The sequence below is a fragment of the Polistes dominula genome, unplaced genomic scaffold, assembly GCF_049000335.1.
Source record: "Polistes dominula isolate Pdom_NZ unplaced genomic scaffold, Pdom_raw_medaka contig_22, whole genome shotgun sequence".
Taxonomy (NCBI): Eukaryota; Metazoa; Arthropoda; class Insecta; order Hymenoptera; family Vespidae; genus Polistes; species Polistes dominula.
Genome location: NW_028300966.1, coordinates 1,655,403 through 1,682,453, shown reverse-complemented (window position 1 = coordinate 1,682,453; position 27,051 = coordinate 1,655,403). Strand labels below are relative to the sequence as shown.

The following is a 27,051-nucleotide window of genomic DNA, read 5'->3' as shown; positions in this document are numbered from 1 at the left end:
ACCAACAACAACACCACCACTACTACCATCGTCATTCTCGCAGCTGTCGTCGTAGTAGTCGTCGTAGGCGTGTGTGTTCTCTTACCCTGAAGCGTCAAAGGGCCAACGGCATTTTCAGTTTTCAGCCATGCACAACGACGTGATAATCGAGTGTACTACGCTTTTAGCATTAATGGACAAGTACGCGGGGTCCTGTCCTAGAAGAGAAACGGTGGTTGGTGCGAAGAAGAAGGATACAAAGAGAAACACCATGTGTATGCGAGTGAGTTAGAGAGAGAGAGAGAGAGAGAGAGAGAGATGGAAGATAAACGAATGAGGGAGTGAGATATACAGAGAGTGAAAATAGAATGAGATAGAATGAGACAGAACACGTGCTATGCTTCCACTATCACCACCAACACCACGGACAATCGCGTGATAACCGAATTACTTGCTACATTGCGTTCGCCAACACACGACGATGTGATTTTACGGGAAGGAAGCAACATGAAATAAAGGGACAGCTAGAGTGCGAAAGAGAAAGAGAAAGTAGTTGGTGAACGTCGACAAATGCGCCGTCTCGTCTAGGCAATACGTGCATCATCCTCCCCATTCAACCCCAACCATCACACACTCACACCTTCGTTCTCTTTCTCACGTAAAATCGTCTGGCAAAGGTGTCGTCGTCGCCATTGCTATTCTCCTTTCTCCATCTACTATCTCCTTGTCGACCTTCGACCTTTTGCAAATCGTATTATCACTTAGCGGTCTTCCCACCATGTCCTATTCGTTGGCTTTACTTATAAATCATTTTTATATATTTTTTTTTTGTTCTTGTACCTTTTTTCTTCTTTTGTAATAAACAATTTGCATTTTTACAATTTTTCTTTCTTTTTTTTTTTTAACAATTCATCGATTGGATGTGTGTTTTCTTGTTTTTTTTTTTTTTTTTCTAGGATTAGATTGACAATTAATTTTTATCTTTTTACAAAGAGATAAAAGGATCAAGTAAAGGGAAAGAGAAGGGGGCGTTTCACAAAACCCAAAAAGAAGAAAAAAGACATCTCGAAAATAAGAAACAAACTCACCCTATTTTCTTCGAACTTTGACCACACCTCCCTCCCCTAACCCCCACTTCTCTGTAACCCTCACCCTACGTCTCATTAGCCGAAAAGCTACACTTCTTCTTTCTCTCTTCTTCTAAACCAAGCCCCCTTCTGATTTCGATGAAACAGAATCTCTTGCCCTTTTTCGAGAGGAGGGGCACGGTTATATGGGAGTTCGTTTAACGACTACGTTCGTAGTCCTTGTCGTCTTTGTCCGTCGTTGCAAAATCCCTGCCATGCATTGAGGAGGAGAAGGAGGAGAAGGAGGAAAGTGTCTGTTTGCACGAAAAACGAGAACAAGAGTTATCCTTGCGTCATCCTAATCACAGAGAGTTTGTGACAGTTACCAACCTAAACGAAGGGGAGAATATAAAAGAACGTTAATAACTTAAATAAACATTTATTTATTTATTTTCTACGATACTTCTTTGCTCTCTTATTTTTCTATTTTTTTTTTATTAAAATAATACGTTCATTTTTTGTATGATATGATAAATAATTATATTTGAATTATTTGAATTATATTTATTATAATTTATTTTTATTTATATTTAATCTGTGATATGTGTTTTTTTTTATAATTATATTAATTAAATTATATTAATATAATATATAATTATATAATTATTAATATATATTATATATTAAATTATAATACATTAAATATATATATTACTGTAATATATTATATTACATATAAATTATAATATTATTATAGACGTTTATTATATATTAAATTATATTATTTATATTTATTATAATTTATTTTTATTTATATTTAATTTGTGTGGTTTTTTTTTTTAGAAATAATATTAATAAAAAGGGCAGTTTATTTTACAGCGTTAAGTACTAATACCAAAAAAGTAGAAGAAAAATAAATTTTTACAATTTTAAATACATTAATTATTATATAATATAATTATATATTATATTATATATACAATTATAAATATAATAATTATAATAAATAAAATAAATATAATATAAATAATAATTACGTTTTTATTATATAAAATCCTATAATCAGAGTCTTTAGAAAAAATAAAATAATTCTACCCACCCCTACAATAAAAATAATAAAAAATAATATTAACAATTCTTTAAGTTTTAAACGTTAAATTAAAATATAATTCAATGATTATAAATGAGTATTAATATTCAAACAATAATAATAATAATAGAAGAACTTTTTTTGTGTGCATATATTCGAAAGCACTAACGCGTAACAGCTTCTCGTAAAACGCATCCTCCCAGTCTAGACTCATATTTAAGGATAGACTTAGGTTCACCCGTCTCTTCTTCTGTTTTTCTTTTTTATTCTACTTCTTCTTCTTCTTATACCTCTCTTTCTCTCAGTATCTTTTCTTCTTCCATTTTCTTTCCCTCGCGAGGTTAGTGCCTCAGACGCGCAAGCAGGTGGCTTTTAGAAACTTCAAAGGGTCTTTCAAACCGCACGGTGTGCCTTCACGATCCTTTCTACATCGGCGTCCGTACGAACCCAACTCTCCCTCTCCCTCTCACTCTCACTCTCTTTATCCTTATCTTTATCTATCTATCTATCTCTCTCTTTTGGTTGGTTCGTGTTAGTAGATATATAAACGAGAGTTATACGTCGTCGTGGAAAACCACGAGACTCGGAAACACCCACCCACTTTTCCTACCTTCCAACCTACCTTCCAACCATACCCCAACACACTGTAGCAAAGTATACGTACCTCTTACCTATCTAGCTACATTTCGTTTTTTTTTTCTTCTTCTTCTTTATTTTATTTCCTTTATAGTTTTTATTTTGTTCTTTCGAAAAAGTTGTTGAAGAAATTTCGCGTGTGAAGGGCTGAGTCTCCCTCGAAACCAACCATCTCCTCTTCCTTTTCTTCTTTTTCTTCTTCTTCTTGTTCTTATTTTTGTTCTTCTTTTACAACATTTTCTTCCTCGACGAACCCAGCTTAGAAAATAAAAAAGCTTTTGTAATATTGAAATATGATATTCATAATGTATATTAAAAAAAAAAATTATTAACCGATGAAAATATTTCCATAAATTCGAGTTCTATTGAATATTTTTCAATTGAAATAATTTATTCATTTAACAATACTTCATTCGATTTGTTAACTTTTGAATTAATTTGCGAGGTTCTTCTTTTTTTATTGTTCCTCTTTTTGATATAACGAAAAATTATATATTAAATTATATTAAGGGGACCTTCTACTCTGCAATTAAAACAAATTTTTTTTTTTTTTTTACATTTTTCGAATGTATATATATGTAGAAATATTGTGTTAAAATTTCAAAAAGATCCGATGTCTCTAACTACATTTTTGGTGCCTGAACGTAACTACCTCGGACCGCTTTCCTGAGCGTTCGGCGCGCACGGACGACTCTTATCTTGTTCAATCCCTTTCTCTTTCATTGTTTATTCAAGCAGTTTTTTTTATTGTAATCTGTATAATCCTTCGTATTGTCAGGTATATTTTTCGGGGGATCAGACATAGAGAAATATATAACTGTCTGAAGATGATGATATATAGATTATTAAATTATGATGATGTTAATGGGCTAATAATTTGAATAAAACGTGGCTCATTGCTGGGCCCATTAATGGGCCGATAATAACTGCCAGTAATGGGCCGATAATAAATGCCGGTAATGGGCCGATACTAAATGCCGGTAATGGGCCGATAATAAATGCCGGTAATGGGCCGATAATAAATGCCGGTAATGGGCCGATAATAAATGCCGGTAATGGGCCGATACTAAATGCCGGTAATGGGCCGATAATAAATGCCGGTAATGGGCCGATAATAAATGCCGGTAATGGGCCGATAATAAATGCCGGTAATGGGCCGATAATAAATGCCGGTAATGGGCCGATAATAAATGCCGGTAATGGGCCGATACTAAATGCCGGTAATGGGCCGATAATAAATGCCGGTAATGGGCCGATAATAAATGCCGGTACTGGCCCGATAATAAATGCCGGTACTGGGCCGATACTAAATGCCGGTAATGGGCCGATACTAAATGCCGGTAATGGGCCGATAATAAATGCCGGTACTGGGCCGATAATAAATGCCGGTACTGGGCCGATAATAAATGCCGGTAATGGGCCGATACTAAATGCCGGTAATGGGCCGATACTAAATGCCGGTAATGGGCCGATAATAAATGCCGGTAATGGGCCGATACTAAATGCCGGTAATGGGCCGATACTAAATGCCGGTAATGGGCCGATAATAAATGCCGGTAATGGGCCGATAATAAATGCCGGTACTGGCCCGATAATAAATGCCGGTACTGGGCCGATACTAAATGCCGGTAATGGGCCGATACTAAATGCCGGTAATGGGCCGATAATAAATGCCGGTAATGGGCCGATAATAAATGCCGGTACTGGGCCGATAATAAATGCCGGTACTGGGCCGATAATAAATGCCGGTAATGGGCCGATACTAAATGCCGGTAATGGGCCGATACTAAATGCCGGTAATGGGCCGATAATAAATGCCGGTAATGGGCCGATAATAAATGCCGGTACTGGGCCGATAATAAATGCCGGTACTGGGCCGATAATAAATGCCGGTAATGGGCCGATAATAAATGCCATTAATGGGCCGATAATAAATGCCGGTACTGGGCCGATAATAAATACCGGTACTGGGCCGATAATAAATGCCGGTAATGGGCCGATAATAAATGCCGGTAATGGGCCGATAATAAATGCCGGTAATGGGCCGATAATAACTGCCGGTAATGGGCCGATAATAAATGCCGGTAATGGGCCGATACTAAATGCCGGTAATGGGCCGATAATAAATGCCGGTAATGGGCCGATACTAAATGCCGGTAATGGGCCGATAATAAATTTTATTAATGGGCCGATAATAAATTTTATTAATGGGCCGATAATCCTTTGCCCGGCGATTGGCCATCCAAGGTCCTGTTTTCAAACTTAGTATGGGGAATTATTAATATCCCTCGACTTGAAAAAAAAAAATAAATAAAAGAATAACTCCACCCCAACTTTTAACCTTTACCAACCCCTACCCCAACTTCTTCTTCATATTCTTCTTCTTCCTCTTCCTTTTCCGCGTTGTGTTTACACTTCCCTTATTATTTTCATTTCAATTCTCATTCTAATATCTTCGACAAGGAAACATTTTTATTTCATAAAAAGAAAAAGAAATGAGAAATGTTTAATTGATCATTGAAGTTGAATTTTATAAAATAACAGATTCCCATGTTCTCAACCCTTTTCAAAGTTTGTTTGCATTTTAATTTATTTTCATTTCAACTTGTTCGTACACTTTCGACGGAGACTGTATCTTTCCTTACAAATAGAAAGGGATCATAATATCTCACGATTCATAAAAAAAAAAAAAAAAGATAATAATAATTACCATACGTGTTCCATCGACTGGTGTAAGTACCTCAAAACTAAGGCACTGAAGCAAAAATACAAGCATCCTCCGGCACTTTCTAAAGATGTACAGAAAGTGCTAAAGCCTATTTATGAGGATCTGACTAAGACAGAACTGCTGGAAAGATGTTTAGGTGGACATACGCAGAATAATAATGAAAGCTTTAATAACTGCGTATGGAACATGGCACCTAAACACCTGTTTAACGGCCAAGAAGTTGTTGAAATTGCGTGCAAAGTTTCAGCATGTATCTTTAACGAAGGATTTCAAACAGTGATGAAGATAATGGAAACGATGGGCATGAAACTTGGGCCAGGAGCGATCGACTTTGCTAAAAGACGCGACGACCGACGTATCGAATCTGCGAACCGTCGAAGCTCTGAGTGCTCAAAAGATGCCAGATCAAAGTGGAAGAAGGAAAGACTGGAAGAAATTGAAGAATATGAACAAGAAGAAGGTCTATTGTACGGTCCAGGCATCGCAGATTAAGTTTAGGTAAGAATTTTTCACGATTTTGAGTAGAAAAAAAAACTTTAAACGCGTTTATCTCGAAACTATGTTTTGAAATACTAGCTCCATCGTATCTCACGAACCAGTAAACCGATTCTTATAAAATTTAATCCACATATTCTACACATGAGCTGTAACAAAGTGACGGAGAGTTTTTTCTTATATTTTAATTTTTACTATTTATTTTTAGTCAAAAACAATAAAAAAAAGGTCAAATTTATGTTTTTTTTTTGTAATTTGTCCACCATTTTTTTATTTATTGATAAAATTTTTATATAAAACTGTCACTTTGTAGCTGAAGTCATACAGAATATAAAACCATTTTACTTTTATGTTTCAGGTAAGCCATTCTCAAGTTCTGATGGAGCTATACTACTGTTTTTGCAATAAAAAATTAATTAAAATGAAAAAATAAAAATTCACTTATATAGTTTAAGACTCAATTTAACAAACCCAACAACTTTTAGATCGATATCTTTTATAGTTTTCTTGGAAAAAATTCGCGAAAATAGCCTTTTTTTTTAGGTGCTCAGAGTAGAAGGTCCCCTTAATTATATTTATTATAATTTCTTTTTACTTATATTTAATTTGTGTGATATTTTATTTTTTTTTTCTAGAAATAGTATTATAAATAAAAGGACAATTTATTTAACAGGGTTGAGTGTCAATATCAAAAAAGTAGCAAAAAAAAAAAAAATTGAAGAAAAGTTTGAGATCGTACTTCGTGAATTTAACAAAGTCCCTAGTTCGAAATGGCCAACTCAAAGTGGAAAATAACTATGATACCTTTTCACTTGTTCGTTGCAATTGTTGCTAACGAGACGCATTCGATACCGTTTTCTTTCATTTCTCTTTACCCTTGTCTTTCCTTTCCTATCTTATCCTATCTTTTCTCTTCAATTCACCCATTCTACTTCTTCTTCTTCTCCTTCTTCTTTCTCTTTTCAAACCGGCTACACTTAGGACGAAAAGAAAAAAGGATCGTAAAAGAAAAGGGTCAAAGTAGAATGATTGGAAACGTTCGTGAACTACTACGAAAAAGTAAGCCACTTGGTAGCTCGTCGAAGCGTGGCCCTTCATTCAATCGGATTTTCACGATATCAGATAGACGATCCTAGACATTGAATTAGTCCTTCATTCTTCATTTCTTTTTTTTTTTTTTGTAAAAAATTAATCCAAATTAAATACAAAATAGTTCGAGATGTTTGACACGTCTATAATCGTTGAACAAAATAATTATCCTCAATTAATTATGGTAAATAAATGTGTCATTTAATTATTTATAATAATTTGGTTAATTTGGAGAAAAGAACAAGAAAAAAAGAAATAATTGAAGTCTCGGTCAAGTCCAAATTTGGATTTTCTTCCCCTTTTTAATTTGGCCCCAAACGACGACGACGACGACGAAGACTTTGGTTCTCTCTTTCTCTCTCTTACTCTCTTTCGAGTCGATCCCGATTTGAAGGAACCTCTTGGATTTCAATTTCACTTGGAAGAATCCCCCTCGAGTTTGGCGAGTATAGAAATGCGGGATGAGAGGGACTCCACGAGTGCACTCTACGCTCAAGGACGCTCAGGATCAATATTTATAATCTTGATTCTAGACGGCCAAGGGTCTACAGGGTCCGTTCCTGAATCCTCTGAACGAAACTCGAACCAATCCCCGTTCCCCTTTATCCTGCGTAATCCTCTTTCTCTCTCTCTCTCTCTCTTTCTCTCACATTGATACTCGTATACATATAATACAAAAATACTCATACATGTACAAGAGTTTCACTCTTGTTTTTGAATGTTGTCTATTCATCGTTTATTACAAGCCCCCGTCAAAACTTTTAACGAAGCAAAACAGTTCTACGTTTCCAGGGTGGTTAGGGTGGTAAAAGAGGGGGTTGTGGTATGGCAATAAACATTTGTAAATATTAATACTAATAATCCGTATACAATTGTTTTCAATGTGTCGTACAAATATGTGATGATGCATCAACCCAATACACACGTTTACTTGCAATTCAAATTTGTTTAATTATCATTCTCAACTTAAAAGTCGGTTGGTTTCTCGAAAAGTAGCCTTGACCTAATCGATCCTCCCTCGATAGTGAAGAGGATGAATCCTGGCTCGTTGAGAAGTCGGATTTCGAGGTAAAGAAGATGAACGAGGAAGAGAGTTAACGAAAGCCGCTAATTTGACTCAAAGATCCCCGGATTAGTCGAAGATCACCAGAGGGTTTTAGTTAGGCCTTTCGTCCTTTCATCTTTCTCTCTCTCTCTCTCTCTCTGTCTCACACACATACACTGTTACATCGTCGTTCATGTTCTCTCCTTTTCTCTTACCCCCATTCCCTCCCCCACTTCTCTCCAAATCGGTTTAATCGAGCTCTAGTTAACTTCGTTAGCGCTAATGCTCGTCGCAATGTGGTTAAGTGGCTATCGCAACCTCGAGCGATTCTACCTTCTCGGACATCGAATCCTTTGCCAATTACTTTACTTACCGTCCAAGTTACCTAATTCGATTAATAAATTAGTATGAATATTTCGTTGTTCGATAAGAGATGGTTACGTTTGATCAAACGGAAACTTTCACGTATTTATGAGCTTTGAAAAATGAATGAAAACACATTTGACAAATTTACAATGCTCGTTTGAACTTGTTAAATATTTAATTGCAAGTAACTCCTTTCTAAAAAAAAATTACAAACAATTAACGAATGAAATTACTTTCGACAATTAATAACAAACATAAATATAATTAAAACGATGATGAAAAAGAAATGGTTTCAATAGACATAGAATAAGAGAAAGTAAACTAACGTCTTGTCCAAATGTAAGATAGTTGAAATCATTGAAGCGAGATTTGGTTTAGTAGTTTCTCGGCTTATGCTTGGACTAACTTCCGCGTAAATTACAGTTCCACGGACGAGTATTCTAGAAATGGGGGAGGGAGGGGGGAAAGGGAGAGCTTACTGCGCGAAGCTGGACTGATTAAGCGGATCACCTAGGTACGGCTTGCGAAGTGCATACTCTCTCCTATCTCTCTCACACTTTGGTACTCTCCAAAGAGCGTACTCGAATACCGACAACATCGAATCTTGGACCAACGGCTGGCTCACTGGAATGCTAAGCATATTCTCTCTCTGCCTAACTATGTCTACCTCTTCGTCTAACTCCTGTGGTCCTTTTCTCTCTGTGAGTGAGCCTTTGAACGACCTCGAACGTTCTCCGTTTCCTCTCCGTCAACTCCTTCAACTCCTTTAACTTTATCTCCTTCTCTCTCTCTCTCTCTCTCTCTCTCTCTCTCTCTTTTTCTCTTTCTATGTATATATATACATATGTATATCTTTCAATCTCTCTCTCTCTCTCTCTTTAAGCTTAAATAATTTCACCCCTTCTAACCTCTAACTAATTACTTTGGCCCGAATCGACAAGTTGCAACAACGCACGGTTTACGCTCGACCTGCATTCCCTAACTCCGATAATCGAGAGATCTACAATTTTCGAAAATATATATTATAAATAATAAATAAAATAATTGTTTATAGATTATATACTATTATTCAAAGTAGGTAGTCATTTCTGAACGTGTTTTTCAAGCTGGTATTTATGACACGAGATCCAATTAAACGTGTTATACAGTGACTTTAAACTTAATTTTCTATCAATCGAGAAATCTAAAATTTTCTAAAATATATATTATAAATAATAGATAAATTATTAATAGATTTTATATATTATTATTAAAATAGGTATTCACATTTCTGAACGTATTTATTAAGCTGGTATTTATGACACCATCAATGTCAGATCCAAATAACTGTGTTACACAGTGACTTTAAATTTAATTTTCTATCAATCGAGATATCTACAATTTTCTAAAATATATATTTTAAATAATAAATAAAATAATTATTAATAAATGTTTAATATTATTATTAAAATAGGTAGTCATTTCTGAACGTGTTTTTCAAGCTGGTATTTATGACACGAGATCCAAGTAACAGTGTTACACACTGACTTTGAATATAATTTTCTATTAACTGGATCTGTATACATTTTCTAACAATCCTACATTAATTTACAATAACACATTATTATTATTATTATTATTATTATTATTATTATAATTAATTAATATCGAAAGAGAAAAGAATGCTAGTAAAATTTCACTTGCCGATAATACTGCTAAGTTCTAAAGGTTAAAAAAGAATCCTAGTATATCCCTGTTTATATATATATATATATATATATATATATATATATATATATATATATATATATATATATATATATATTATATATCGTTAATAACTTCTACTAGTAAGATCGAAAAATGAAAAAAGAAAAAGTGAGTGTATTACACGTTCGTATCTCTTAGGTGAAGAGAACTTTTGATTTACGGGTAAGAGAACCGGTCCAATAGCAGGAACAGCAGTAGTAGCAGCAGCAGCCAAGGCTTTACCACTAAAACGGCAAACTTTCTCGAGGACCAAGAACGCTCTATTAGTATCATTCGTTATTTTGTTTCTCTTTTCCTTACTCATATTTCTCTCTCTCTCTCTCTCTCTCTTTCTTTCTTTCTTTCTTTCTCTCTTCCTTCTCCTTTCCGTTAGAAACTATGAAAGAGGAAGCTCTGCAGTTCCTTCGCAGAAAAGGGCCGAGCAAACTCGAAGGATATCCGGAGATGTAGAGAAAGAGAAAGAGAAGTAAAAAGAGAGAAATGGGGGATGGAAAGAGGGTGGGAAAGAGGGTTTGGAGGGTGTGGAAGAGAAACCAAGACAGTTTTTCGTCGTGGAAAACTGGTTATTGATACTGCTGCGCAAAGTTCTCGGCAAGTTTCCGAGAAGATCTCGAAACTCTCTATTTCTCTCTCTCTCTCTCTCTCTTTCTCTTTTTCTTTCTTGGTTCTTCGAGCACACAACGATAAAAACATATTTGCTCCAGCCGATGTTAACAACCACCTTTTCCGTTTCTCTCACCCTATCTCTCCATTTTCCTCCCTATCCACGAATACACTGGTAACGCGTTTGTCATTATAACTCGCACTCTTCTATACCATCATATCAGGGATGGGGGTGGAAGGGTGAGGATGGGGACCAAACTTTTCGGCGAGGTTTGACTTTTCTTTCTCACTTGTAGTGGTTTTTGTAATACGATGACACGAGCAATTTTTACGCTCGATGCATTTTAACTTTTTATCAAATACTCTTGAAGAATATTACGTTGGAATGGTAAAAGAAATAAAAATATTGTGTTTCTTTTCTTTTTTTTTTGACTTTGATCGAGAGGGTGAAATAAAAAAAAAAAAAAGCGAGAAAGTGAGATTATATTGGTAATGTCGATAAAAATCTAAAAAGAAATAATAAGCAACGGGGGAAATGGTGAAAAGTGAATTTAGTTTTTACTTTCATCGTTCGTTCGTTCGTTTCGATTTATTCGTATGAATTGAAAATCGTAATATGTGTTTATACGAAAAACTCACGATCGTTTATATTGACATTATTATTTTATTTATTATTTTTTTTTTTTTTTTTTTTTTCAGTGGATAAGCAGTAACACCATGGAAATTACGAGTGATAGGACGTCGTGGCCCAAAACGATGTTCAATCTGCTATGTTTCGTCGTTCTTTTTGTCGGCACAGTGGTATCGGCTAATGGAACGTTGGAAAAATTGCACGAAGGTAAGGTTTATCTTATAATTAAATCTGATTTAAAAAAAAAAAAAAACCACAACACACACAACACGCAAATCCAATCTGTATGTAATTTCAATCGAAATAATAATAAGAAAAAAAAAATAAAAGCATTTAGATTATTCTCAGAACGATCGTTTATTATATTTCAAAAGTTCTTTCATTTAAAGAACATCAAAAAGATCTAAGTCAAGTGGTTATCTCATCTGCACTCGACGTATCTTAACAATGCGTTGTTTCTGACAGCTAGTAAAAAGAAAAAAAGAATCTCATTTTAAATCATTCGCATTCTGGCGTTTACCACTCGGCTCACGTTAGAAGAAATTAAATTACTTCGAGTCAATCCACAGCAATTCCCCTTTTTCAAATAACATTTTTTATTTTTATTTTTATTTTTTTTTTTTTTATTTCAATCAGAATGATTTTCGAACTATTTTACAAGTTTATTTATAACCACGTGTGTTCATACATACACACACAAACACACACATATGATAGATTCATTCATTGTTTTTCATTCTCTTATTGTCTGACGATTACGAGTACGCAAACGCGAGAAAATGTTAACGGGAAGTTAAACCAAAGGAAAAAGGGGAGGTGGGGGAAAAGTGAATGAAAGAGAGAGAGAGAGAGAGAGAGAGAAAGAGATAGAAATACATAGAAACTGACAGAAAATGCAGCATATGATTTAACCATAAATTCGATCTGCATAACAAGACGACTACGTACGCACGAGCCCCTCATGAATAAAGTCACTCGTATTTCTGTATTAATCACGGTCTGTCACACCTCGCGGAACAATGAGTTTAGGTATTCTCCGAGGCGTACCTATTCTTTCTCTATGTAGTCAGTTCCTCACCCTCACACATCTTTGTCTTTTCGTCTTTGTTCTATCCACGTTTCACAACCCCTCTTAGTACTCGTCTACGTCGATTCATTCCCTTCTCTCAATTTCATATAATTTCTTTTTTTTTTTTTTTTGACTTGGTGCATTTTAATGAACCCACGTGAATCTTATCATTTTTATCATTTTTATTCGATAAATTGTAGGACAACTGTATTTCTATTGGGAGGGGTTTGAAATTTTGTTATAGAATTTTTATTCAATTTTTAATGATCAAAAAGATTCACGTGTTGACGATGATTACTTTAAATAGATTAACTATAATTTATAATATATTATTATATTATAATTTATATTAATTTATATTAAATATATTTTTTGATATTACAAAATATATTATACACAATATACTTTTATTAAATTAAATTTATATTAAAAAATGTATATTAATATTATTAATATTAATTACATTATAATATATATCACGCATTAACGATGATTACTTTAAATATATTATTATATTATATAATAAAAATATATTATAATAATACATATTAATATTATTAATATTAATATAACACTATAATATAAATATTAATTATTTTTAATTAAGATTATTACTACTAATCAATTAAAAAAAAGAAACTAGGTTCGCATCAAATACGAATATTTGTATAATAAAACGCTAACACACATTTAACTAGTGTCAAACTGTCAATTAAAAGTAATGTGAAGCTTGAACACGTCAGAAAAGCTTTATATGACCATTTAAACGATCATCAGAGTAGATTCACCGAGTTTTCCTGTAAACTATTTATCACGGTTGAAGTAGATATCTACTCACATAGATAAAGTATCTACATCAGCTTTCCGGTCGATAGCTTACTTTCTCTCTTTCCTTTTCTTTCATCATACTCTCTCTCCAACTCTTCCTCTTTTGATCTCATTTCACATATGGTAAAAGAGAGAAACAGAAATAGAAAAGAGAGAGAAAACAACTTCGTCGTTCTTGCTTCCTCTTTTACATCCGTTTTACACATCTTTCTCTCTCTCTCTCTCTCTCTCTCTCTCTCTCTCTTGCTTTATCTGCATCGTTCAGTCTCTCTCTCTCTCTCTCTCTCTCTCATTTTTTTTTCTTTTTCATTCTGTAGAAGTCAGTAAGCTATACTACAACTTCCGACCGAATAAGCATCGCTTCCGCTTCCGACGATGTTGCCTTTGACGTAACGTGTACGTTCTGTACTCTGTATAACTCAACTTCTCTTTCTCTCTTTCTCTTTCTCTTGGTTTATTTCTTTATACTTTGCCGACATAGTTCACTTCTTCTATTTCTCTGTCTCTCTTTCTCTCATAGAGAAGCAATGACCATTCCGAACCTTCCCCATTCTCCATTTTCTCCACTCTCATCTTCCTCGTATTCTCCTCGTATCTTCGTCTTTCAGAATTACTCAGAGAAATACGTTGGAGAAGTTCCTTTGGATTCTCCTACTACTTCTACTATTATCATCAAAACTTAAAGGATCGATTCTACTTCGAATCTAAGCGCTTAAGAGCCCGCGAATTCTGACAAATTCAAGCGTGTAACTAACATCAGTCCAATAAGATTAGTTTCCCTTTAAACCTTTTGCTATGGGCGTGTTTTCCCTGACGCTATTTCTACTGTATGGGCAGCATCGAAAGTGCACTTTATTTTTGAGTTATTTTGTTGCTGATATTAACAATTTTTAATTGAAATAAACAAAACAACACAGAAACAAAATTATACGTCCATAATGGGATATATGATGTGCTATAATTGCATATGTAAAATACCGTCGTATGTAAAATACACGGCATTTTATGGAGGGGTCTTATAGTGGCCCGTAGTATCTCGGTGGCATCTTATGAAGGGCCACTATAGTGGCCTGTAGTGGAAAAAGGATTAAAAATATTTCCCTTTTTTTTGTGTTGTTTTTTTTTGAGTAAAGTAATATCGTGCATATGTATACGTTGTTATTGTTGTGTTGTAATTTATTACGTAAGACAATGAGAAAATAAATCATAGTGATCGAGAATAATCGTGACTCATCAAAAATGGACCTGACTGATATTTCTTTCTTCCTATTCCATGAAAGAAATAAGTATGATCCTTTTTGCTAGCTAACATTAACCTATACATATACGAGAAATCATCACACACATACATTTAGATTGAAACATTGTATATATATATATATATATATATATATATATATATATATATATATATATAAATATGTATACGTACGAGTTCACGTCCGGTTCCGAGCTTTGTTCCTCTCTGTACGAGTTCCACGCTTTCACCGATCCCGCTTCCGGTTTCCGGTATACTTCCGCCTTGGTGGCGTCCATGAAAAATTGCATTCGTTCGTCTCCGACTGCCGAAACGTTTCTCTTTTTCTCTTTCTCTTTCTCTTTTTCTCTTTTCGTTGCGTTGACGGAGACTCGATGAAGTCGAGACTCCTTTCTGACGTTCCTTCTTCCTCTTTTTTCTAACCCTTCTCTCTCTCTCTCTCTCTCTCTCTTTCTTTAGCGAAGGCTGTTCACATCCATCATCCTTGTAGAATCCAAATCTCGGATTTTCTCTTGGAAATCTTCGTTCACCTTATCTATGCGAATTTCTGTCGTCCTTTCAATGCCGGATATTTCTCTTGTCGTGTTTCTTCCTTGATTTTATTTCTTATATTTCGTTTTACATATGTCTTTTCATATCTGATAAGAAATATGAAAATGGATTTTATTTTTTACCAATAATAATTGTTTTTATGAATATTATATTATATCAATTAATATTCGTGTTTAAAATAAGAAAATATTTAGAATATCTTATTATATTATCTATGTTGTATACATAAATTAAACAAAACATCTTTTCATATATAACAAGAAATATAAAGATTAATTGTATTTGTTTTTTTTTTTTTTTAACAATAATAATCGTTCTCATTCTTTATTATATTATACCAATTAATATTTGTGTTTGTTAATTTTGTGTTTTAAAATAATTAAAGAAAAGATCTATATATAATGTTTTTATATATTATTAATGTTGTATATAAATTAAACAAAGTTTTAGTTACCGTTTCGGTTGGCTCAGGTGTATCTAACAAAAGCTATCGAATTTTAGCTTTAGAATTAGCTTTTCGCATTATCGTAGCAAAGAGGGGACTTACATTTACGACTCGTTGCGGTTCACGACCATCGTCAAGGATGTTACCATACGATCATGAATGTACTTTCAAAGTGTTCTAATGAAACAGAGTTTAATGGGTATGTAAAAATGATTTAGTTGGATGACGGATCATCTATGGTTAATCGATCGTACAAAACGTATCCTTTTACGCGTGCAATAAAAACAAAAAGTTAAAGAGAAAACTAAAAATAATCTTCTATTCTTCTATCTAATAATTTAAACATTTATAAATATATTTTGAAGATTTAATTTCTCCTAGAAAAAAGAAAAAAAGAAAAGAAAAACGAGATCAACCGTGTAATAGAATTTTTCTTCTTAAATCAATCGATTCTAAGAAAATTACGAATGAAGTTTTGCATTAAAGTGCATTCGAACGAATTGAGAACGAATGAAACAAGGTCGAAAGACCGAAACAAATCTGGAATGCATTGAAATAGGGTAAAAAAAAAAAAAAAGAGAAAAAAAAAGTAATAAACTAAGAAAAAGGAAAAGGGATTGGATAGGAAGTGTCTCGAACGATCTAGTTATGCAACCTTTCCCCGTGTTCCTGTTGTTCTCGGTGATTGGAAATCGCTTTTGTCGTTAAGCCAAATCGCGCTTCTAGATTGCCTCGTTACCTCGAGCTATTCTGGACACCTAGGTGTCGGTGGACCGAAAAGTGAGTGTGAGTGAGAGAGAGAGAGAGAGAGAGAGAGTTTAGATAGATAGATAGGAAGATTGAGAGATAGAGAGAGATAGAAGAGCGTTCACTAAGCCGTGCTATACGTTGCAACAAGGCCTCGTCCAATTATCAGTATCAACGGAGCTCAAAGCAAAAGCGGCCACCCTTTATCCAAGGGCCCCCGCTAATTGTCGGAGACACGCCATTCTCAAAGTGCCTTTGTTTGTCGTCAAACCGCGAAATCACGAAACGTTTTAGCTCCTACCTACTACGTTAACACCATCCGATTTTAATTCATATCCAATAATCGTACGTACAAAAAAAAAAATATTCAAAAAATGATATAACATTAATCATCTCTTTATCAATATTTTTATTTAACTTTATTCTATTTAATCGTAGCCAATTTTTTTTTTCTAGTTAACTTTATCTAACTAAAATAATGTAAATTGACTATACATATATATTGAGAGTACTACTTAAAGTATATAATGAGAGTTTTCTTTCTTATACTGAACGAATTTCGAGAAGATTGATCAGCAGCCTGCAGCAGCAGCCTGCAGCCTGCAGCGTTGAAAAAGAACGAAAATTTAGGGTCAAGTAAGGGAATGAGAAGAATAGGCGAGTTTTCGGCTACCTTTTCGTGAATCCTTTTACGTGACACGACACATCGGGCCATTGGCATAATGAAGAAACTTGGCTTGGAGTAAAGTCGACCAAAATAGATGGAGGAAGAAGTGGAATAAGATGAAAAAAAAAAAAATAAGAAAAAAAAAACAAATGAAGGAAAAGAGGATTCGAAGTTTCTGGTAACCTAGCGAAGAACGATGGTTGGGAGCGTTGTAGTAACAGTGTAAGAAAGAGAAAGATAGAGAGAAGAGAAATAAGGACGGAGAAAAGTTAGGAAATTCGTTGAAGCGACGCCAAGACCGACGTAAGGACAAAGAAGGCACAAAATGGCGGACCGAGTCACGTTTGTCTTGCAGTTCTTACAAGCCTGGTCTCGCTTACTTTTTTCTCTCTTCTCTTACTCTCTTTCTCTGCTTTTACTTCAACCACCACCACCACCACCACCACCACTACCAGCAGAAGCAGCAGAAGCAGAAGCAGCAGCAGCAGCACTCCCTCAGTCACCGTTTGTTCTTTTGATTCTTTCCAGTCACTTCACTGCCACCGTAGACGCCACCACCATCGTTGCTGCCATAGTCCCGTACGCTTGGCGTCGTCGGCTTCCAAAGTATCCCCTGGAATCCTACTGGAAAAGTTTGGTTATTTAATTTCCTTCTGCGGTCTGCGGCTATACCCTTCCTGTCCCTCTCTCTATCTCTCTCTCTTTCTTTCTTTTACTTTTTTCTTCCATTCAACTGACCTATCCCCCTGTGTCTTTCCATTCCCTTTCTTATTCTTTTTCTTTCTTTTACTCGTTACTCACCAGAACCCAGGAAACAGCCATTTTCTTCTTTCTCCCACCTAACACGTACTATTCTTCTTCTTCTTCTAGTTCTACTTCTACTTCTTCTTGATTTTCTCGCAGTCTTATTTGAGTTACGAGAAGACCTTAACTCAATGTGAGAGAATATACTAAGTTCTCTTACTTCAATATGGGGAGACATCGATAGGATGATTATTCTAGGGAAGTTAAAATAGAGAGCTCATCTCTCTGGAATAAATCTTTTTGGAATCATGGAAGTAAATAAGGATTTTCTTTGAATTCTAGTATATCATATGAGACATATATGAATATATGTAATTGAATAGTCGACAACCTGACCATAGAAAATCATCAATATCTCTGCGAAATAAAAAAAAAAACAAAATTATACAAGCAGAATAACATCCTCGAGTAATTCGTTACCAACTCGAGTACCAAAAGTAGTAACATTTCAAAAGCTTCTTCTAACATATTATATAAAGATCCTTACCCCTCTCTCTCTCTTACTTTCCTCATCCCTCATTTATCCTTTCTCCCTTTATTTCTTCTTATTAAATTATTCACATTCATCCAAACAAGCTTCTGGTTGATTTTCCATCGCACTATGCTATCCAAACGAATCTTTTTTCAGAATAAGGGTACACGAATGAACATTGACTGTATATTTGTTGTAGTAGTAGATGTGGTATGTCCTGCCTTGCATCAAACTAGAAAAAAGGAAAAAGATAGAAAACAGTACGAACAACTGTTATCCGTGAACATTCTCTCTTCTTTTTACACATATACATATACACACGTGTGCATACATACTGGAAGAAGGACTTTACACGTTGGATGTAGTGTGTATATATATTCGGTCATACATGAACGCGTATACATATAGAAACGAACGGCCGGCGTATAATTCAGTTTTACCCTGAAACGACTCATTTATATGCGTTCGTTTGATTGAATCTCTCCCGCATGCTCGAGGCACCCTCTCCTTTCATTCCTCTTTCTCTCTCTTTCTCTTTCTCGTCAACGCCAACGCGGTTAGCTGTTTCAATTTCCCCTCACCGCACAAAACTGAAAGGCGTACCAGTCTGTTCCTCTTTCTCTTCCCATCATTCTCTCTCTTTCTATATATCTCTCTCTCTCTCTCTCTTTCTATCTTCATCCCTCTGTAGTAACGCTTTCCGATGAATGCTTCGTCCACGCACGATCATACTCGTTATTGTCGTCTACACTACGTAGTTTTCGTACTCGTCGCATCGGATACGTCACAAGAGTCCCGTCGCCGAAAGCAACCAATTCCATGGGAAGGGTTAGGTTTTATTTTTTTTTTTGCGTTAACTATTCCTCGCTTAGGGTTGACACTTCAGTTGAAACCTCTCCGAACGATATCGTTGAAATGTTGTCAAATCCACGATTCGTATGTAGAAAAAGATAGAAACTAGAAACGTCGAAACATAGTTTTGTTTGGGGAGGGGGAAGAAATACAATGAATGAAAAGAAAACAAAATATTAATGAAAATATATTATCAATAAAATCAATATATATGTATATATATATGAGAGTGAAGGAATCATGTGTTTATTAGTATACCAATGAAGAGTTCATAAATGAACATTCAAGAAGATGGTAGCAAGGGAACTAATTTATGACTCAAGAGAGACAGTAGAGGGTGTAAGGCGCATGATTGATTATGCCAGATGAGAATGAGGTACATTAGCAAAGGGAGAAAAGGGATTCACGCTGGACCAAATCTACACTACTCTCTCTCTCTCTCTCTCTCTCTCTCTCTCTCTCTCTCTCTCTCTCTTATTCTCTGATTCTCTTTCTCAACCGCATAACTTTCCCGTCGCAAGGTGGTTGCTACGAGATAGACAATTAGATATCCACCCTTCGTTTTCATTCGCGGGATTCATGAATATCTCTACGTTCCTTTCGTTTGCGTAATGTCGGGATTGTCTGCAGTAGACGAAGCGTGGACCGGAAGATGGAAATCACTCTCGCTTTTTCTTTTTTTTTTTTTTTCTTTCTTTTTGTCAGTCGCCTTCTAAATGATTTTCGAGGGAATTTTTTTATTTTATTCGACCATTGAAACGTTTCGATTCAACGAGTTTAATTAATCGTGATGGTTCTGATCTTCTCGTCGTCGAGAACGACCTTTTCAACTTTTCGATAGAAATTTTGAATGAAATCAAAACGACGCGTTTTCAACTAATTATCGATGATCATTTTGAGAATGGTTATCTAACGATGCACACTACAAATTAACCTTGCTTGTTCGATAATTATCGATGTTGACACGCGTTTAGACTCGTATTGATAAGTTTATTCCCCAATTTCTACGGGTTTATATATATATATATATATATATATATATATATATATATATATATATATATGTAATAACGTGCGTTGTCATATTATTAGACGGCTTATGTTCGTGAATAATCAAATTTAGATTCGTTTACGTTATCTGTAAATCAAGCTGAAAACGATAATCAATTTGTAGATGTACGTAGTTGATTTGGTTCAACGTGATATTTTTCAAATCCTTATTATTATTATTATTAAATATATACATACATACATACATTGCGGTCAGATTATATTTTAGTAAACTTAAATTATTAATGAATAATTTCGTGTAAATTTCGATGACAGGTGCTGCAAGGTGAAATGTTTCTCGTCATTAACAGGCATAAACGTTACATAGCGAGTATAATTTCAATAGTTATCCCCTATATAATGTCTGTACAATTTAAAACGAATCATATTATAATTCAATGATAAGCTGTATAAGAATAATAATTTAATATTAACATTGTATCAATTAAACAAAATTCGTTAACCTTTTTTTTTTTTTTTTTTTTTTTTTTGACTGCACTTCATTTTCTGTTTTATTTTTTATTTTTAGATTAAAAAATGGATAGAAAAATCAAAGCGTGTGTGTGGGGTAGACGTAACGATAGAATTTCAGAGACACAACGAACGATAGATACATGTATAGTTGGTACGACGATCGATCGGGTTTTCGAGTGAACACCAACTGTAATCACTCGTAATGCAGATGGTGAACCGTACCCAGTAGAGATCGAAGCATCGACAATCAGCTATATAATTAGAGGGCCTCGCCCATCGATTAAACTGCATTCACTCTGACTGATATATATTCGACTTGATTCTCGAGCCGCTCCTCTCATCTCTCTCTTTCTCACTCTATGTTTCACTCTCTCGTTCACTTTCGCACGACTAGCAATCGTCGACCTTTGCTAAACGCTGCTTAATGTTCTCTTTAACGCGATTACGGTGGCACGATTCTGTCGAGTATCAATTGTGATTATTGACTAGTAAAAGAACCAAAAAAGAAAAAAAATTAAAATTAATTTCAATAGGAATTATTAATTTTCTCTAATATTAAATTAAATTTTTTGCGTTATTTATTTAACGATTAATAAAGGGTCACGTAAGATATTTTGCATTTATTATATATATATATCTGAAATAACAAAATAATTAATTTCAATACGAATCATTATTTATATATTATATTTATATTAATAAATGTTTATAATATTTCATAAAATTTTTTTATTATTTATCTAACCACTGATAAAAATTCACGTAAGATAATTTTTATTTATTACAAATATATCTAAAATAAAAAAAAAAATAATTAATTACAATACGTATCATAAATTTTCTGTAATATTAAATAAAACATTTTATTATTATTCATCTAACCACTAATGAAGATTCGCGTAAGACATTTTTATTTATATCTATATATAATATATCTATTATATTAGAGCAATTACAATGATTAATTATCGATCGATCGGTCTCGTGTTTTTCATGATCGGATAATATTTTATCAAACTCTTCTTCAGTTCGTTAGTCGAACAAAATACGATAGATCCCTGCGATCGATACGATCATAATGGATTGCTACTGCTGCTGCTGTTGCTGCTGCCTCTGGGATATTTAGCCGCAACTCTTCCCACCGTATAGCAGCGCGTCAGTCATCGAAAATGGAAAATCAACACGAGGGGAGGGGAGGGGAGGATGGTGATCCTGCGCGCGTGAACGAAATTATCGACGTTCTATCCCCCTTTCTTCTCCACCCACACTTTCTCTCATCCTTTCTCTCTCACTCTTTTTCCATTTTTTTTTCTGTTTTGTTCCGCCCCCACCCCATCCCACCCTCCTCATCTCCCTTTCTCTATTTCTCGATCGCGCGCTCTCGTTTGACGTTTCCGTTTGTGCCGGCTGTCTCATTATATTCATCATATTCATCGACGGTGCATTGATTCACGAAATGCATGTCAATAAAAGTGGGATGCTTTTGTTGAAAAGGAATCGGGCAAAAATCGGATAAACGAATCATATCGGTATCGACGTTTGAACGTTTAAAAGGCCAGACCTTCATTGTAACCAATTTCACTGATTTAATGCTTTATGGTCAATGATCAATTTCTTTTAACAATTGGTACTTGGACAGATCGAAAAATTTGTTTTTATCGTGTTACATGTCTCTCTCTCTCTCTCTCTCTCTTTAACATTGTTTCTTTTTTTCTTATCAATTCAATTTTTCCTTCGAAGTTTTATTTAAGCAAAAAGGATATTATCAATCTTATCTAAAAATCCTCTGGCTAATATTTCCAGTCATTTCTGTCATCTTTTACAATAAAATACACGACAGATATCGCTCGTTTACAGCGGTCACGTACAACATAAGAAAAGAAAAAGAAAAAGGGATTACTTAATCCTACTAACACGTTTCTCACGTAATACATAGAAAGATTATTTCTTCTATTATCGTCATCCCTTTTTTCCATCGTTTATCTATGAAATTTTTGTTTTCACGCTATTATTATTATTATACGTCGACGTAGTTGATCGTTGGTTGAACCAGGGTCCGATGTATCGGCAGCTGCTACCGTCCTAGTACACGTTGCAGTGTTTAAACGTTTTACCTTTCTCCTTTCCATGACGTTGTTTAAATACCAGTCCAGGTGACCGTAAAACTCTAAAGATATTTCTCACAACAAAAAGAACAAACAAATTAAGAAGAAACTTCGCAATATTTAATGTTAATTAAAATCAATTTCAAAGTATAAATTGAGTCATCAATTTGCACCATTATTCATTTCTTTCAACATTGTTAATTTCGGATGAGTTAGACCTAACACTATGAAACAGTTAGAGGAATGTCTTCTTTGTAATAAACCAGACACATTTTGGCATGTCTGGCAGCAAAATAATTTTGGTTACCCCTAAAAATAGAGAGAGAGAGAGAGAGAAAGGAATGGATCCAGGTGTCGATATAAGCGTGGAGAGGCTCGTGTTCGTCATCAAAGTGGCTCCCGTGGTTCCACTCTCTACTATCCGTTTACCAAGAGAGATAGAGAGAGAGAGAAAGTGGCGACATCGGTGTCAGGACGGTGGCAGGAACGGCGACGGCAGCCCTCGTTAAGGCAAAAACGCGCGAGATGATGGATGGATGCTAAATTGCATTAATTAAATCCAGCGTGACACCCTCGGAAGGCCCGGGACACTACTGGCGGCTGCTGAGGCTTGGTATCACTCGGGCTCGTAACGTCGCCACTACGGGCTTGTCTCTGTGATGTGATCGAGGTGTGTGAGCCGTTTAAAACCCCATGGTGTGGGGTCACTTTGATGATTACACCCCCCTTCTAGCTTACTACTCTCTATTTTCCCCCGTACCCCTCACTCCTTGAAGTACTTCCACGAACGAGCTTCCTTATCCAGAAGCTCTTCGACCCGTGTTCTACCGTTACGTCATGCGAGAGAGAACGAGAGCAAATGTGTGTGTGTGTGTGTGTGAGAGAGAGAGAGAGAGAGAGAGAGAGAGAGAGTACGAGAATATTGGAATATATATGTGTGTATGTGTATGGTCCAGAACGATAGCCTCTGAACATCCGAGTTGTTGGTTGCTGTACTCTCTCTCTCTCTCTCTTTCTCTCTCCTCCTTTTACAAAGAGCTTCAAACGTTCTCAAAGACGCCTCAACTACGGTTAAGTATTTCACAGATTAGTCTGGAATGCTAGATATCTTGAAAGACCATCTCTCGAAACTCTCCTCGTAGTATTGTTCAAGATGTTCACTTCGATCTGTGATCTTCTACTTCGATTCAAATACGACGAATAGGTATATGTATTTCTCTCCTATCTTAGACTCTCTTGATTGGTTAAGGGTATGATTAGAAAATAATTACGAGTTTGACAATATTCTTATTTTTATTAAAATACGTTTTGTATTTATTATAATATTTATAATTAACTTTTCATATATGATTCTCGTTATGTTTGTGAATTTGTTATGATGATCGTTAAATCAAATTCCTTCTTAACGAGCTCCCTTTCGTATTTTTTTCTATTTTTCTTTTTTTTTTTTTTGAGAAAATAAAAAAAGGATTTCGTAAAGCAGGAAGTTTGTAAGATTCTTTTGGGAAAAACCAGGAGAGTTGGGGGGGGGGAAAGAGAGGAGGAGGCTTGTTAAGAACGTTGGGTAAATCGCAACCGATTCAATGCTATTTTACTTCTTTTGTATAAGAAGATTATATTCTATTCCTTAGCGTACGAGTTTTTCGTTTCTTTTCTTGTCATGTTTTTTTTTTCCTTTTCCTTTTCTTTTTCTTTTTTTTTTTTTTTTTTTGTCAATGGACCAACTCATGGCAAAAGGTATTGTCAAACGAGTGGAATATATTCTTTTTTTTCTTCATGCGTGTAAAAAAGTAGTACGGTGAGGATATAAAAAGAGGAGACATACATAGAAAGACAGGATTAAAGGGGGGGGGCGGGAGGGGGGGTAGAAAATCTTTTGGAAAGCAAAGATGTTCGTTGTAGTAGCAGGTGTTTTACGAACAAATTTCTTTTCGACAATTTTTTCTTATCAAAATTACAAATGCTCACACTTTTAACACTAATTTCAAAACTTTAAATATAAAACGTGTTTAGTGTGTAAATTATAAATTGTTACGATGTAAGATATTAGATGAGATTAAACGAACTGTAACTAAACCGATGATTTGCATAATTCGATCAAAATTAGGAAGATCAAAAGAAAGTAAAGAAGTAGGTGGGAAAAGGGAAATTTTGAAATATTTTCCATTTGTAACTTAATATTCGTTTTATTTACTTATTTGTATTTTCAGTTCTTTTTTTTTTTTTTTTTTTATCATTCGAACAACATTCAACACTTGAAGCGTGTTAAAAGGATTTCAAAATATTTCTTCCTTACATTTCTTACATTTTACCCCAAAATCGTCGTCTCGTACGGAACATCAAATATAGAAATATATTTGTAAACGAAAGGGATGGGGGCAGGAGGAGGAGGAGGAGGTGGCGGAGAAAGGGGGGAGGGGGGAGGGAAAAGGGAGATTTAAATCGGGGGGGAAAAAACGCGAAAGGAATTTTTCGTACGAATCTTTACCGCATGATGGTTGTTGTTGATCTTCAAACTGCTGACAAATATTTTTCATTCGTTTGTACGAAAAAAGGTGGTGTGGTTAAAAAAAAAAAAAAAAAAACACAAGAAAAGGACGAAGGGAAGAGAAAAAAAAAAAGAACGGGATAAAATAAGAAAAGAAAGATTGAAAGAGTAGTAGTAGTAGTAGTCCTTGAAAAATCTAACACGGCGCGCCTTCGAATCAACGAAGCGTGTTTTCGAAAGCTTCGCGGCTTTAAGGGTTGCGCGCCAGCTCAAACGTGTAAAAGAAAAATAGATAAAGAAAGAGAGAGAGAGAGAGAGAGAGAGAGAGAGAGAGGAATAGAAAAAGAATAGGAAAAAGAAAAAATGAAAAGAGACGAGAAGAGAATCTCAGCGAAGTACCTGCCGCGGAATAAGAGGATAATGTGGACTCGATTTGACGTTCCTGAATATTTAATATCCCGCGAAAGCCTTCTCATCGTTCGCTTTTTATGACAGTCCAGACGTTTGCCTTCATTCAAGCGAACCTAACGAAGGATCAAGCTTTCCCCCCTTCCCCATCCCCGCCCCGCCCCGCCTCTTTTCCCTTCAATCTTCTTCTTCTTCTTCTTCTTCTTCTTCTTCTTTTTCTTTATCATCATCTTCTATTTCTCATGGAAAGAGTACGAAAACACGTTGATCGATTATTTTCAAATAATAATTAAACCATTTTATAATTTTTTTTTTTCAATATTTATTAAGTCAACTATTACTGTCACGTTTATTTCTATTAAAAAGAAAGAAAATGAGATTTTATTATTTTTTATCTATTTTTTTCTATTTTTTTTTTTTTTTTTTTTTTTTTGTAAGAAAAGACAAAAGAGAAAAAAAAACTGTACTAATGTCGCGCTAGGAAAGCAGGTCGCACGCGTACCATGGCTGCTTGCTGGTGTTAAGAATAAAAAAAGTAAAAAGAAAAAAAAAGGAAAACAGAAGTAGAAGAAAAGAGGAAAAAAAAAAGAAAGAAAGAAAGAAAGAAAGAAAGCAAAAGGATTTCGTCTTAACGTCTCTCGAGAATTTATATCCCTCGAAACGTCGCTTCCAGAGAAGAAGAGAGAAAAGATTGGTGAGAAAGAGAGAGAGAGAGAGAGAGAGAACAAGTCCTTTGCTTTTCTTACAACACACACCTTTTGCCGAGAGATATCAACCTTTTGCCGTTCGCGGGTTTCTCTTTCTCGTAGTATCACCACCCCTTGCTCACCCCCAAGTTCCCCCCTCCCCTCCCCCCTCCCCCTCCCCCCCCATCATCCCTTCCTCGTCTTATATTTCAAGCGTTAAACGTCTCTTCCCAGTCGAGAATCATTTCACGCTTTTTACGGCTATTTGCTCTTGTCCACGTGAGTTTTCTTCTGAAACGTGAGAGAAAGAGAAACGAAAGAAACAAAAAAAGAAGAGAAAGGGGAAAAAAAAAAGAAAAAGAAAAAATTCACACGCGTTTCTCGCTAAGAAGCTTCTTCTCGTCCTCGGGTCACGTTGGAAGGAACAGATAAAAGAGGCTCATGCAATTCTAAACTATTTCAAATGAAATGGGATAGAGGCGATGGTCGATGAATTTTGTTGGGTTACTTGCTCGAGTAGACGACTACCAGGACTTCTTTTTTATTTTATCCTTTCCTATTTTCTTCTTCTTTTTCTTCTTCTTTTTTTTTTTTTATTATTTCTTATTCGTTTTTCTTTCACCTCTTTCGTTTTAATCCCAGCCCTTAAGCAAGGACAAGGAGAATCC

General features: G+C 35.0%; 1 protein-coding gene across 1 annotated transcript in view; it reads left to right on the top strand.

Annotated features, from left to right (window-relative positions):
* The first annotated feature begins 11,546 nt into the window (after positions 1–11,546).
* The window catches only part of Sema2a (Semaphorin 2a), a 221,444-nt gene continuing 205,939 nt past the window's right edge, over positions 11,547–27,051 (top strand). Inside the window, exon 1 of the mRNA XM_089173148.1 lies at positions 11,547–11,685. Coding sequence (XP_089029274.1) covers positions 11,565–11,685 — 121 coding nt within the window. The 5' untranslated portion in view covers positions 11,547–11,564. The remainder of the gene's footprint in view (positions 11,686–27,051) is intronic.